Genomic DNA, 14,981 nt, shown 5'->3' on the forward strand with positions numbered 1-14,981 from the left:
GGTAGAGATGAGAGCCAGCAAGGAAGGGATCTTTCTAGGTTCTGTAGCTCCAAAAAGGGGGAGGGGGTGGGAAGTGAGGAGAGGGTTCTAATGTCCAGAAACCACTCAAAGGATGACAACTTGGGAAAAAAAAAGATTTGATTTCATTTTCCGTTAACGAGTCTCTCTCTCTCTCTCTCTCTCTCTCTCTCTCTCTCTCTCTCTCTCTCTCTCTCTCTCTCTCTCTTTTTCTCTCCCTCTCTGTGTCTCTGTCTCTATCTCTCCTCTATCTGTCTCTCTCTCTCCCTCCCCCACCCCCAACCTGGGATCATAGATTTAGAAATTAGGAAACTGGGGCCCGGAGAGGCACCAGAACTAGTAGCCCAGGTCTCACAGGTAGTAAATGGAAAGGCAGAGACGTAAACAAAGGCCTGTGCCTCCATCCCCTTGTATCCTGCTGGAAGGGTGGCAGGGTTGGGGGTGGGGCGGGGATAGGGTGGGGGGCGTGGGGGGGGAGGAAGGAGGAGGAGGTGAGGAGCACAGCTGGTTGGGAGGAGGGGGTCAGGTAGTGGTTGGGCCCCTGGGGAAGCATATGGGCAAGAATGGGATCATGAAAGGGGCCTAGTTCATCCCATTCTGCCCCAGATAGGACTCACTCCAGGGGCAATGGCCCTTCCAAAGTTTATCTGATGGGGTGCTTGTGCTTGGACCCTTCAGGGAACCAAAATCTTTGCCTCCTTGACTTAAAGAATGCTTGGGTAGGCGAATTCATTCCAGGCGGCCTTGCCTTGGGAATTTTGGTTTGGGATTTCTACATCCCTGGGTTCATTTCTCCCTCTACATATCCAGCCAGGCTAGCTTTCCAACAGTCAGGGCAGGGCGGCCGGGGCAAAGGACCCAGCAACGACCTCTGGTTTACAGAGGAGGAAGGCGGCCCAGAGACTTGGAGACTTGCCTCCCCCAAGGTCAGATCCCTGGCAGTGAGCCTGCGGGAGGGGGGACGGGGGACGGGGGAGGGGGAAGGAGAGAAGGAGGAGCTGGGAGGGGGAGGGGAAAGGGAAGAGGAAGGCGGGGTGGGGGGAGGCCAGTCCCCAGAGCCCAGTTCTTTTCGCTCCGCCCCGTTTTGGCCTGACGCCCAGAGGGGCGTGGGGGGAGCAAAAGGGATTGTCTCACTACATCTCTAGGAACTAGTCACGCCCTCTCCCACCCACCCCCCACCCCCGGGCCTTTGCATTGGCCTTCTCGGAGGGCGGAGGACTGCCCGGACCCTATTTAGGCAGGGACACTTGGATCCTTAGATCCCCACCGATCGGATCCCGCAGCTCTTTGCAGCCATGGCCTTGAAGCTCTACCTGGACTTTATCTCCCAGCCCTGCCGTGCGGTCTACCTCTTCGCCAAGGTTAATCGCATCCCCTTCGAGGTGCAGAGCGTGCAGATATTCCAGGTTGAGCGCCCAGACCAGGCTGCCCCCAATCCCAAACAATCTCTGCTCCATCCTTGAACAAACCCTACCCCCATTCACCCTGAGCTCAGCTCGAGTCCAGAGGATTCCAAACGTCCTGGACTCCATCCCCCGCCTCCATCCCAGCCAAGCCCCCTTCCCCCTTCAGACTGAAAGTGGGGGTGAGGGAGACGTATCGGGGTATGGGGGATGCTGCGGATGGGCCCCGGGCTCCTCAGGGAAGAGAGGACAGCTCCCCCCGCCCTGACTCTATAATCGTAGGTATTGTGGGGCGGGGAACCAAAATGGGATCGGAGGGAGGAGCTCAAGATGGCCGTGGACCTTCCTCCTCCAGCTCCCTGACATTTAGGGAACCCTTTGGCTGGGGTTTGAAGGAGGCAAAGACGGGTGTCCCGCCAGTCACTGCATGCCCTGCTTGATGCTATCTAATGACCAAGATAAGCCAGGGAGGTAAGCGTAGTGGCTGAGGAGGGATGTGAGCTTGGTAAAGCAGCCTCTTCTCTATAAAGAACGCAATGTGCCGCTTTATGAGGGGAGGAGGGGAAGGGAAAACCACCTGCCTCCTCCCTCCCCCCCCCCACCTTCACTTTTCCCAGTCACAGACCATACTTTCTCCTTCCCTTTCCCTAGTGCTCTCCCTGGGAAGTTTTCTTGTCCCCATCTTGACTCTCTTTCCCTCCCTCTTTCCCTTTATTGTGAAAAAAAAAATACCTTTTTTTCTTCTGGAAGCCCAAGCTGGACCTCAGATCTTGGGGTGGCCCAGCTGTGTCTGAGTCAGTCACGCTGTGAATACTGTGGCCCACAGTCCAAGGCTCCCAGTCCTGAGAGCAGCCTGGGCCACCTGCACCCTCTTGGGTGCTTTGGAAATTAGCCCTCCCCGGGTACAGAGGCATGATTTTAAAAATAAATAAATAAACGACAGGAAACAAAGCAGAACTCTTTGATGTTGTATCCTCCCCACCCCACCCCCCTTAGTGGAGTGGCTGGCACTTAATAGGTGCTTCTTGACTTGACTTAGTAAACACCCATAAAAAGATTCCTGCCACTACCTCTGATGCTCAGTCTTGGAGTGTTGCCTGGGAAGGGGCAGAGTTTCTGGAGCTTATACAGGGCCATGCAGCCAGTATGTGTCTGAGGTATTCCTTGAACCCAGACCCTCCCGACTCCAAGTCCTCTAGCCATAAGGCCAACTAGCTCCCAGTACTAGTGTTGAGATCAACTGCAACCCTCCAGCGCAAACCAGTGACAAAGGTACCATGTGCTTCCTCATCCCCCATCCTGCAGATTTTTCTCTAGACAGACTTAGGGGACCAGTAGTTCTACCAGGTTGCTTTTCTCATCTATCTCTATTGGTAATGCTACTTTTTTTTTTTTGCTTAAAACTTATGGAAAATAACTTTCTCTCTTTCCTCCTCTGACTCCCTGTTTCCATCTCCTTTGCTCTCGCTGTCTTCTTTCTCTCCCTCTTTTTCTCCCTCAACCTTCCCCTTCCTCTTCTCTATGCTCCTGTCTCCCTCTTTCCTTCCTTTTTCTCCCCCTCCCTCTTCCTTCCTCCTTCTCTTCCTTTTTTCTTTCCTTCCCAGCTTCTCTACATAATAATATAACCTCCCGTCCTTGCAAGGGAAACAACCCTAATTTCTTTTTGGCACTCTTAAATTCCACGAACACATTAAACGGCTTGCCTTTGCTGGCCAACTGGTTACTCTTTTGAAAAAAAATTAGGTAGTCTAAAAATAATTGGATTATATTCGGAAATCAAAACTCTCCAATCTGGCTAAAGTAGTGGGGGGAAAGACAATGAGGGGAGGAACAGGAAGCTAAGGGATTGACTGACAAACTGGAGGGAGAAAAGTGGATTGGAAGAGGAAGTGCTGCTGCCTTGGTGTTCCTCCTTCTTTCTCAAAGAGGACCAATGAATGGGTTGAGCTGAGGGCTACCCTGGAAACTGGCTGGCCTCTAGAGCCAGCTACTTGACTCAGCCTCATCTTTCATCTTAATACCTCAAACTCCAGAGTCTTCCAGGGGTGGGGCCATCTCCAGTTGTCCTGATCTGTATATGGCCACTGGATTCAGATGGCTGTGGAGGAGAAGTGAGGCTGGTGACTTTGCACAGCCCTCCCTCCCTGGACTCCAATTCACTTGCAAGTCATGGCATCATCTTCCTGATGTCATGGTCCTCTTTGAGAACGAAGGACAAGCCACATCCAGGGATCATGTTTGTATATTTCCCATTAATCAATACAATTTGCACACACATAATTTTAATCAACTTATCTCAGGGTCCTCAGCCCACTTCATTCAGTATTTATTAAATGAACTGGAGAAAGCCACCTTTTCCAATTGTACCAAACATTTCTCTCTGTTAAATCCCTCAGTGTCTCAGGAGTTAAATCAATCCTGGGCAGCTAGGTGGTACTGTGGATAGAGTATTGGCCTTGAAGTACATGGAAGAACTGAGTTCAACTCCTTCCTTAGTTACTAGTTTTGTGACCATGGGTAAGCCACTTAACCTTTAACAGCCTCCTCTGAAAAATGGGAATAAAGGTAGTGCCCACCTTACAAAGTTGTTGTAAAGATAAATGAGTTAATGCATTCAAAGCTCCTTCCAAACATTTGAAGTGCTATACAAATGCTAAGAGACACACCAAAAAGGGAAAAGACAGTCCCCACCCTTGAGGAGCTCACAATATCATGGAAAAGACAGCACATTTAAAAAAAAAACTGCCAAGGGAAGAACGGCACCTGGCCTGAAGGCCTGATGGAGAAGGGTGTAGCTAGGCAGGAAAGGATGAGATGGGTGCCCTCCTTAAATAGAGGATCTCCACTACCCAAGCAGAGGGAGGAAGAGGTCCCAGGAGTAAACATTCTGAGGAGGTGTACGTGTCAGAGTTGATGGGATCTTGCAAGAGGAAGAGATTCTAGGAGAGGATGGCCAAGTCCCAAAGACTTCAGCCAGGTGGGAGGTTAAGTCATCTAACATACTAACTCTCCATAGCACCTGGAAATATGGCACTTTGCACTATCGATGCCTTCATCTAAATCACTGATAAAAATATTGACTGGCCAAGGACACCTCATGAGAGAACATTTTCCAAGCCCCCTTCAAACAGTTTATATCTGCTGTAAGGGTCTGATCATTCAGCCAGATCTGAATCTACCATGATGTTTGCTTCTATCCCACCTACCTGTATTATCATATAGCCCACCTCTCTCCATCTTTTACACATGGATAAAATGAGTCACTTGCTTTGTCAAATTACTTGCTGCACTAGGGCTTCTACATTATCCCATCTACAGTGTGATGACCTGATTGTTCAAAAAGCCTGAGTGGCCTCACATCCATCTCTTTAGATACCTCCAATGTTTCCATACCTCATGGAATCATTTCTTTGCACCTTCAGAGATTAATTTCATTGCTGAGAGCCACCCATTGGTTTGGGGTAACTTTCCTTACAGACTGTTGGTCCATGAGATGGAACCTAAACTTTCCCTGAACCCTTGGGGATCTGTTCTTCAAAAATTCGGGGTGCACAGGAGACCACGCCCACTTCACAGTGTTTTATTGAAAACCCTAGGGCAGCTATGTGGCACAGTGGATAGAGTACTGGGCCTGGAGTCAGGAAGACTCATCTTTCTGAATTAAGATATGGCCTCAGACACTTACTAGCTGTGTGACCCTGAACGAGTCATTTTACCCTGTTTACCTCAGTTTCCTCTTCTATAAAATGGGTTGGAGAAGGAAATGGCAAACCCCTCCAGTATCTTTGCCAAGAAAACCTGAAATGGGGTCACTGAGAGTCAGACAAGACTGAAAATGACTGAACAACAACAAAATCACAAGCTCTCAGGTGGAATGGCCACCTCTCCCCAAGGGTCCCATCATTTCCACATTAGCAACTGGTGTTTCTCTCCCTTTTGGTCAGAATCAGGCACACCCTATAGTTGCTCCTTTCACCTGCTTGATCTCTTCTGGAACAAACGGTTTGGACTAGGCTGACTGGAAGAGGCCTTCAGGGCTGTGTCCTGTGCAGTTCTCCCTACCTAGACCTTGAGCTGGCCATTTTCATGACCTTGGTTACCTCCTTGGACAAGCCCTTTCCCCAGGAAGGAGGAGTCACAAAGAGTGAGGATAATAGTGACAGCCCTAATATGCTCACCAACACATCCTGGCCAACTGCCCCAGAATGAGAACCTGGGCAACCAGTGTGTCACCACCCTTCATGGATGCCCAAGCACCGAGAAGCAGTGGCCAGCTCCCTGAGGGCTACAGGTTCGAGGGAGGGGACAGGGGCCTTCTTGCCTCCTTTGGCACATCTGCTCTCCCTTTAGGGCAGCACATGACTGATGACTTTGCCAAAGTGAACAGCCTGAAGAGACTGCCGGCCATGAAAGATGGAGATTTCACCTTGGCAGAGAGGTACCTTTCCTGGCCCTGGGCCCAGCTCCCCTACTGCCCTTGTGCCCTCCCACACTCACACCCTCATTGTCTTCCTAAATTTTCCTTCACTATCTGTCTTTGAAAGACTTTTGGAGTGAGATGAACCCTTGTTATTTTTGTAAAGTTTGGCTAAGGTTGTGAAGTTAGTACAGGGGTGAAAGGGAGACAGAGAGGGAGTGACAGAGAGGGAGAGGGAAAGGAAAGGAAGGATAGAGAGAGGGAGGGAGAGATAATGGGGCCTTCTGCCTTTGAATGGGTTAACCGTCATGATTCAGCCAACATCAGGCCTAAAGACACACACTGTGTTGCATTTCACCTTGGCTACATAGTCTCAGCTTTCTTGGAGACCAGAACAATGTCCATGGCACAAGGAGAAAGAGAGAGAAATGTGTAGTGGACAGAACTTGGAGGTGGAGAAGAGAGGACATTTGGGTCCTGGGTTCTAGTCCTGGCTTTGTCTCTAAATTACTATGAGAAGTTGGCCAAGTGTCCTCTTTTTTTTCTTTGTTTTTTCCTTCTTTTATCCTCCTGGTGTAATTCAAGGGCATTTGGATGGCTTGTCTCGAAGGCTCTTTTGGCTCTGACAAGGACTGAAAATCAAGGGCCAGGATGCTGGTCTTGGGGGGAGATCACACAGTCTTCTGTCCTCCACAGTCACCCCTCAACAAACTCACTCTTAGCCACAGAAAAAGAGAGACAGAGACAGACAGAGAAGAGAGAGAGAGGAGAGATGAGAGAGAGAGAAGAGATGGGGTGGGGGGGGCCCACAGGCACAATTTCCTGGAAAGAATTACACAAGAATAGCAGGGTGAGATGGCCAAAGGAAATCTTTAATCTTTTGAAGGAAGGAGTCTATTTATGGAAATGCATGACAATCCTGCCCCTATAAACCAAATGTGTCCTGAGAAGGCACAAGGGAGAGAATCCTGGGAAGGGCCAGTGGGAGGGAGGTGACCAAGGCTGTCCTTTCTCCCCACTCAGTGTAGCCATCCTGCACTACCTGAGTCAGAAATACAACACCCCAGCTCACTGGTATCCTCCAGACCTGCAGGCCCGGGCACGGCTTGAAGAATATCTGTACTGGCATGCTGACTCCATTCGAGGCACATTTGGCTCAGTGCTATGGATTCGGGTAAGATAATGGGCCTGAGCTGCGGGTGAGGTATAGGGAGGGATAGGGAGTCCTTACAACCTGCCCTGAACTTTAGCCTTGATCAGAGTCCCTAAAGCCTTCAGGTGGAGAGATGAACCCAGATGGACTTGAGGAAGTGACCTTTCGTGCAGAGCTGAGACTGAACCCTCTTCCCCCACTCTGACAGGTGCTGGGCCCTCTCATTGATGTCCACATCCCCAAGGAGAAAGTGGACAGGAACATAGCCTTCATGATGCAATCCCTACAACATCTGGAGCAGAAGTTCCTGCAGGACAAACCCTTCCTCACTGGTGAGCAGATCTCTGTGGCTGATCTGGTGGCACTGGAGGAGCTGATGCAGGTATGAGGGACAGGTGGGAAGCTAAGGGGACTTGTCCAGAGTCAGAAGTGAACATCTTCCCAGATGATACCCACCCCTGCTTGTCCCTGCCCTGAGCCCCCTCAGCCTAGCCTCCCAGCTCCTTGGTCACTCCCTTCCTGGGGCCTGGGAGAGACCCAAGCACAGCCCTTTGGCTGTCCTGTGCATTATTTTTGGCATTTTTTCATGGGATCATGTCACACTGGGAGCTGGGCGGACAGAATTAATATCTCCATTAGACAGCTGAGGGAACTGGGACCCAGGGATGTGTGGTCGTCATCAACACCAACAAGTACTTACTAAGCAGCTATTGTGTGCCAGGCCCTGTGCCAAATACAAGGAAAACCAAGGGAAAAAAAGGCAAAAACCACAGTCTTGTTCTCTAGGAAATAAAAAATTGAATGGGGGAGTCAGCACAGAGATAACAAATTCTATGTACAGCCTCTCCAGAGTAGATGAGAGGCAGTGCCAGGCGGAAGGCACTAGTTGGGGGTGGCGGGGGGGGGGGGAAGGCAGGGAGAACACCAGGACAGGCTTCTTCTGAGGGGAAGATTTGAGCTGAGTATCAGAGAAAGCCAGAAAGGAGAGATGAGGAGGTACAGCATTCCAGGAATGAGGGGCAGCCAGGGGAAAGGCACAGAGTTGGCAAGTGCAATGTTGTGTGGGAGAACAGCCAGAAGCTGAGATGCTGATCTCAGAGTCTGCAGAGGGGAGCAAAGGATAGGAGTAGAAGGGAGTGTCATGAGGTATGCTCTGGCTCCCTATGCCCACGCCAAGCTCTTCTTCCCCTTAGGGTCCTAGGGTCCCCATAAGTGGTGCTAGGTCTTTGCAGTTGGCTCAAGCTCTCAGTGGCTGTGTTACCCCACATTATTAGGGGTCAGTGACCAGCACTCTAATTCCATTTAACCCTAGAACATCAAGGGATTTTCAATTCAAAGATAGGCATGAACACACAAACATTTCCCCCCACTACCTTTGGGACATACTCTCCCCTGTGCAATCTCAGACTCTTGGAGTGTAGGCTCACTTTGTTTAGTTTCCACACACCATTGGTTTAACCAAATTCATGTTCCAATCCATTGAGACTACCTCAGATTTGGAGACCTTCAGGGCCCCTTGGAGGATTGCTTCTTGATCCTTGGGGCATTGATGCTGGGCTAATTGAAACACTTGGCTGGGATTCTGGCTCCCAGATTCCTGTGGCTCACTCTCCTGTGGATGGAGAATCCACTTTCTGCACCTAGAATAACAGCTAATATCTTTCATCTACATAGTGCTTAAAGGTTGGCAAAGGACTTTATAAATATCTCACTGGATCCTCCCCACAGCCCTGGGAGGGAGATGCTGATATTATCCCTAATTAACAGTTGAGGAAACTGAGGCAGACAGCAATCAAATGACAGGAATAAGGAGTAGAGAGTGACATCGAGGCTGTGAGACTGGGTAACTGGAAGGATGATGTTAACCTCACACAGAAGAGGGAAGTAAGGAAAGGGGAAGGATGTGAAGTGGGGGAAGAGCTAATGAGTTCTGTTTTGGAAAAGTTGAGTTTGAGATGCTTGAAGATGTACAAGAGGCAGTCAGACTGGAGGTCAGGAAAGAATTTAATGCCGAATAAATAGATCTGAGAATAATTAGCATAGAGCTCATAGCTGGATCCATTGGAGGTGATGGGATCACCAAGTGAACTAGCCTTGAGAGAGAAGAGAAAAAGGCCCAGGCCAGAGACTTGGGGCACTCTGATGGTCAGTGTGCATGACCTGGGTGAAATCCACTAAAGAAGACTGAGAAGGTAGGAGGAAACCCAGAAGAGATGGTGTCCTGGAAACCTAGAAAGGAGAAAGAAGAGGAGGAAAGGCTGAGAGTGCAGGAAAGATGAAGGCTGAGCAAAGCCATTTGATTTACCAACTATGAGATAGATCATGGGGACCTTTGGAGAGAGCCCTTTCAGTTGACTAATGAGATCAGAAGCTGGGCTGTAGAGGGTTTCAGAAAGAGAGGAGAAGGAATGGATGCACTGATGGAGATCTCTTTCTCAAGAAGTTGAGCCACAAAGAAGAGGAGAGATGTAGGATGATAGTCAGCAGTGAGGCTTGGATGAAGTGAGGATTGATTAACAGTGGGAGAGATGTGGGTATGTTTGTTGATGATAAAGATGAGGTTAAGTAGAGAGAGACTGAAGTTCAGTGAGAGTGTGGGGATGATAGAGGGCACAGTCTCCTGGAAGAGGTGAAGTGTAACAGGATGGAATGATATGAACGCAGAGGGGTTGCCTTGGCAAGCAGAATGGTCACCTCATCACAAGAGAAACAAGCAAAAGTGGAAACAGTGGAGAAAGACGTCTGAGTGATGTGGGTGAGGAGGAGGGGAGAAGTGGCATTTGGCAATGGCAATGGCGACAAATGTGAGGGTCACATTTTTTATTGAAATAATGTAAGTTTTTGTGGGGTAAGGTTTTCTCAAGTGTGGATGTGGAAGGCAGTCTCCCATAAGAAGCCTGATGAGGGATGGATAGGTTTGGACTCGTGGCTCTGCTGAGTACATTAGGAAAATGTGCAAGGATAGCCTTGTTTCAGCAAGGGCCCAGGTGAGAGTATGGAAGGTAAGGCTGTAGTGGATCGCAGTCAGCTTGGTTTTGCGGTTTCTTCCAGCTACATTCAATAGCACGAGCATAGGAGCAGAGGCAGTGGATGGCGAGTGCAATCCAGGGTTGGGCTTAGAGAGGCCCTCAGGATTAAGAGGACAACAGGGCAAGGAGCTTGGGTGTAGATGGTCCTGTGGAGTTGATATGCTTCCCCAAGGGCTGAGATGGTGAGGTGAGGACAGTATAGTCAGTGCAGCAGAGATGGCCTGAGAAAGAATAGAAGAATTGGACATCATGGTGAAGACCAAGAAAACCTTAAGGGAGTGTGAGGCAGAAGGAAAGCTGGAACCATAGAAGAGTTTGATCAGATAAAGGAATTTCTGAGCTCATGTTTATGGAAGTAGAAGACTTGTGGGTGATGGTGAGGTCAAGGGTTTGACCATCTTTGTGTGTAGCTGAGGTGCAATGGTACAGGTTATGGAAAATGAGTACATGGAGGACCTGGGAAGTCTGAGTGTTTGAGGGAGAAGGAATATGTAGGTTAAAGTGCCCTAGGATGAGGGCACAAATTGGGGTGGAGAGAAAGCCTACCTCTGCCCTCAAGGACATATTGTTTTACTGGAAGATATAATGTGGATACAAATAAAGAAATAAAGTTTAAGGTCACTTGAGGAAAGGCAGAGTGCTAACCACTGGGGAGCTCAGGAAAGACTTGATAGAGAAGGAGTTGCCTGAGCTCAGCTTGGAGAGTGAGCTGAGGATTCCGGGGGGGTTGGGGAGCAGGAGAGGTGGGGCGGTTAGCGGGGCAGGTGGGAGGGAAGAGTGGTAAAGAAGAATCCAGGCATGGGAGAGTTGGTGTGTTAAAGTGTAGCAAAGATTGAAAATGGGATGCCAAGTTCAAAGACAAGCTTAATGGCCAGGTTTCCTGAGACACAGACTCCATAGAAGGGAGTAATGTGAAATCAGACTATGAAGACCAAGACAGCAGATGTTCAAGTCTAGTCTATTCACATTGTGTTCTTTGAGCAAGGCAATAGGGAACCTTTGATGAATGTTGAGCAAGAGAGTGCTATGGGTAGGGGGTTAACTTGTATTTTAGGAAGAAGATTTGGGGAGCTATAAGACAGATAGATTAGAAAGAGATGAATTAAGCACATATTTTCCAAGCAGGAGATGATGAGTCCCTAGTGGGTGATGGCCATACAAAATGGAGATGAAGAAATGAATGAAGCATGGCAATTGATTGGCTAGAAATGGTTATGGAGGAGATATCAAGGATAACCCCAAGTTTGCAAATCAAGGTGATTGGAAGGAAGGTGGAACAGAAAGATTGGATGGAAGGGGTAGGATTAGTGAGGAGATTTCCAATCTCCATACATAAACAAACTCTCCCATGCCTGGAATCCTTTCCTTCTTTTCCACCCTGCCCACATCCCCACCCCTGGAATCCTCAGCTTCCCTGCTCCAAGTCTGAGCTCAGGCACCTCCTTCTCCATCAAGTCTTTCTTCAGCTTCCCAGTGGTTACCACTCTGCCCTTCCCCAGGGAGAATTAGTGGGGAGTTTGGGAAATACTGAGTTGGAGGTGTTTTCCTGCAGACCTTCTATGCTGGTTTTGATGTCTTCGAGGGACGGCCCAAGCTGGCAGCTTGGCGTGGGAGGGTGGAAGCCACCTTGGGAGAGAAGCTATGCCAAGAGACCCGGGAAGCCATCCGTAAACTTTGCGCAGAGCCCAAGTCCTTGAAGGATATCCCCTCTGCCACTCTGGATTGGATGAGATTACGTCTTTCAAAGATCCCCTAATACAAGGTGAGATGGAGGGCTGTGGGATGAGGAAATTAGGGCCAAGTGAGGGGGAAGCCATCTGGATGTGAAGAGAAGAGGAAAAGAAGGAAGAGTTTCTGGCACCTTGTCTCTTTTCCCTAGAAATGTAATTCCTATCTTCAGCAACAGCCTCCCAAGCCGGGTTCACAGAACACCCATCTTCTATAATTGCTTCTTGGTTCAGGAGCTGAGGTTGGCTTCTCCTCAACTTCACATCCCATTCTCATGTGCATTGAGGACCAGCCAGCTCCTCTGTAGTCCCCACTCCCCAGGTGTTCCCAGACTGTAGCACCTGGGAACCCTTCAGGGACAGAGCCTACAGCTCCTACTTCCTTAGACAGCTGTATTAGGAGGGCAGAGTTTATAATCTCAAAGAGGATCATAAACATGTCTGAAAGGTTCGGAACCGCCGGATATAAGAAACTCTCAAAGTAGAAGGCAGAAGAATCAAAACATATATTTAGGCTCCACAGTAACCAACCCATGAACCAGCAACCCCATTTTGATATATTAATCAAAAGCTTCCAGGCCCAATAAGTACGCCTTGAAAGAGTAATCAGGAGGCTACAGAGAAGCATGATTGCATAAAGCAAAATCATGCTTCCCCCTCTATGGTAAAAAGATTACCCACTGGCCTGAAGTCTTTGTTCAGCTTCCTCCCGTAGGTCAGCTCTGCTACTGGCAGCTCCTGCTTCAGCTGTGGCTGTGACTGTGGCTGTAGCAGCCTCTGGCTCCAACGGGAGCTGCTTTTAACCATCCAGCTTCTGCGGGGGTGTAAGGTACGCCGGGGAAAGCACAGATTCTTTCAATCTGCTTAAGCAAGGTGAAGGGGTTGACCGGGAAAGCACAGGTTCTTTCCATCAGCTTAAGCAAGGGAAGCAAGGTGAAGTGGCCGACAAGCTTACTCCAGTCCAACATACAAACAGCATTCAGTTCAGAGGAAAAAGCCAAACTAGTCAAGGGCACTTGTTGACTAAGTGCTAAGGAGCCCATTTTTGGTTGCCAATACAACAGCCTCAGACCTTCCCAGAAGCTGATGGGCAGAAAGAAAAACCAGGGTCCAGGCCCTCCCCCAGTCAGTGAGGACTAAAGTAAATAAGGTCCTGATAAGCAGAATCTGCTTCTCTTCTAGAATTTCTCCCTAGGTCAGAATCCTCAAAGGAATGAGCCCCAGTGATAAAAAGCTCAGTGCAGATAGATGCATCCATAGATATTGCCTCCTTCTACCTAAATTCATGACCACCATCCACAAACCTCCATGCATGTGCACACCAGCACACATCTGGATACCCCAAATAATTCCCCACTTATACACACTGACAAGCTCATATCCACACATAGGGAGAGATCAATGAACCAACCAACAGTGTTTGAGGAGAATGATCCCAGTTGTCTGGAATACTCAGGAATTTATAGATTTTACAAAAATGTGAAATCATATTTTTTAAAAATCCAACACTAAAACTGAATAGGAAATTGCTTGTCTTGATGGCAATTCAAGGACAAAAGATCCTAGGGCTTTAAATGAACTAAGAGCTCCAAAGAGCTCAACAGTGACAGAGACACACCCGGAGGAGTGGGGAGAGGGCTGCCTTTGGAGGCCAAAGGACCCCAGAGCCCACCTGGTCTAATGTGCGCCAAACTGGAATACTCTCTCTACCATCCCAAAGGGATGTTCATCCAGTTTAAAATTCTGGATGGTGAGTGGTGGGGAACTCATTCCCTTTGGACACAGCCTATCCAAAGTTTCAGATAGCTCCAAGAGCCAGGTGCTTTTTCATTATGTTGATGCCAAATATGAATCTTTGAAACATCTCCCCATTGCTCTTCTCTGCCCTCTGAGGCTGAGGAGAACATGTTTATTTGCTCTTCCACATGACAGACTCTGAAATATTTGAAGATCAATTAATGAAGAATAATCCAACATTATTAGTACCCACTATGGAGGAACTGGATATACCAGACTAATTTCACAATAATCCAGCCAAAGGCTGTGTTCTGATATTTTCCCAGACATTTCCAAACAATGCTGTCTGTAATCCGGTCATCTGCCTTCCTCCTCCTCCTCCTCACTCCAGATCCTGGACTCTGCCTGTGGGACACTGGACTCTGACAGATGAACTCTCTCCAGCACTCCATTCCACTTCCCAACTCTTTCCAAACCATATGCCCATGTCCTCCACCCCTTCCTCATGGCCTAGCCCCCCTTTCTGTTGTCTCCCCCACCCCATTGGGATGTAAGCTCTGTGATGACTGGGACAGTCTTGTTTGCTTATTTTTGTATTCCAAGAATTTGGCATAGTGCCTGATACAGAGTAAGAACTGAATAAATGCTTTTTCACTCATTTGTTTATTCGTCTGTTCCCTCATTCTTTCCCCTCTGTAATTTGCAGAAACGCACAATGTCATGGACTAATCAATCAGCTTTCATTCTCTATTCTGGTTTTCGAAGCAAACCAGAGAAACCCCTTTCCGCATTAGCTTTTTCCATTCTCTGCCCATGTCAAACAAACTAGCCTCTGAGACTCAAATAAACATCATGTCACAGGCTTTTACGGTTTCCTAGTAACTCATCTGTAAGACTTGAACAGTAACACCACCTACTTCCCAGGGCATTGTAAGGATCGATAATGATAACTAATAGTAGTTAACACCTATAGAGCGCTCACTAAGTGCCAGGCACTGTGCTGAGCACATTATAATTATCATCTCATTTGGTCCTCAACAACACACTGTGAAGTAGTTCCTCTTACTATCTCCTTTTTATGGTGTAGGAACCCAAGGCAAACAAGTGAAGTGACTTACCCAGGGTCACACAGCAAGTAAGTGTCTAAGGCTGGATTTGAACTCAGGTCTTCCTGATTCCAGACTTTGGCTCCTGGGGTAATGATTGGATTCTGGAAGAGTAGACAGATACACTCCTTCCAGGAACAATGCCGGAGTTGATTTGATGGTAGTTCCAGAGCCAGGGGGAGGGCAGTGTCTGGCAGAAAGTCAGCTGTTGGCCAAGGAGTAGGACAGGACTTACTTGCAGTAGTGAACCAGGTGAGGCGGTCACCAAACAGAACAACACGGGTGCCCAAGTTCTAGAGAAAAAAGGCAATGATCCCTAAGTGACAGTGAAGAGGTAGAAGCTTGCCCACCACTCCTCCTGGCCACTAGAATGGTGAAAGTTCTCGGGACC

General features: G+C 48.5%; 1 protein-coding gene across 2 annotated transcripts; it reads left to right on the forward strand.

The window, feature by feature from the left end:
• Window positions 1-1,283: 1,283 nt before the first annotated feature.
• On the forward strand, window positions 1,284-14,135 carry LOC118834618 (glutathione S-transferase theta-2-like). Of its 2 annotated transcripts, none has more exons than XM_036742064.1 (6): window positions 1,284-1,425; window positions 5,772-5,859; window positions 6,862-7,012; window positions 7,200-7,373; window positions 11,573-11,782; window positions 13,811-14,135. In XM_036742064.1, exons 1-5 carry the CDS (start codon window positions 1,314-1,316, stop codon window positions 11,774-11,776), a joined length of 729 nt encoding a protein of 242 aa, XP_036597959.1. In that variant the 5' UTR covers window positions 1,284-1,313; the 3' UTR covers window positions 11,777-11,782; window positions 13,811-14,135. The 2 variants fall into 2 exon arrangements, with proteins under 2 accessions (XP_036597959.1, XP_036597960.1); XM_036742065.1 differs by lacking the exon at window positions 1,284-1,425 and adding an exon at window positions 1,856-1,892.
• The last annotated feature ends 846 nt before the right edge of the window (window positions 14,136-14,981 follow it).

This window comes from Trichosurus vulpecula, chromosome 1 (genome assembly GCF_011100635.1).
Source record: "Trichosurus vulpecula isolate mTriVul1 chromosome 1, mTriVul1.pri, whole genome shotgun sequence".
In the NCBI taxonomy this organism is placed as follows: Eukaryota; Metazoa; Chordata; class Mammalia; order Diprotodontia; family Phalangeridae; genus Trichosurus; species Trichosurus vulpecula.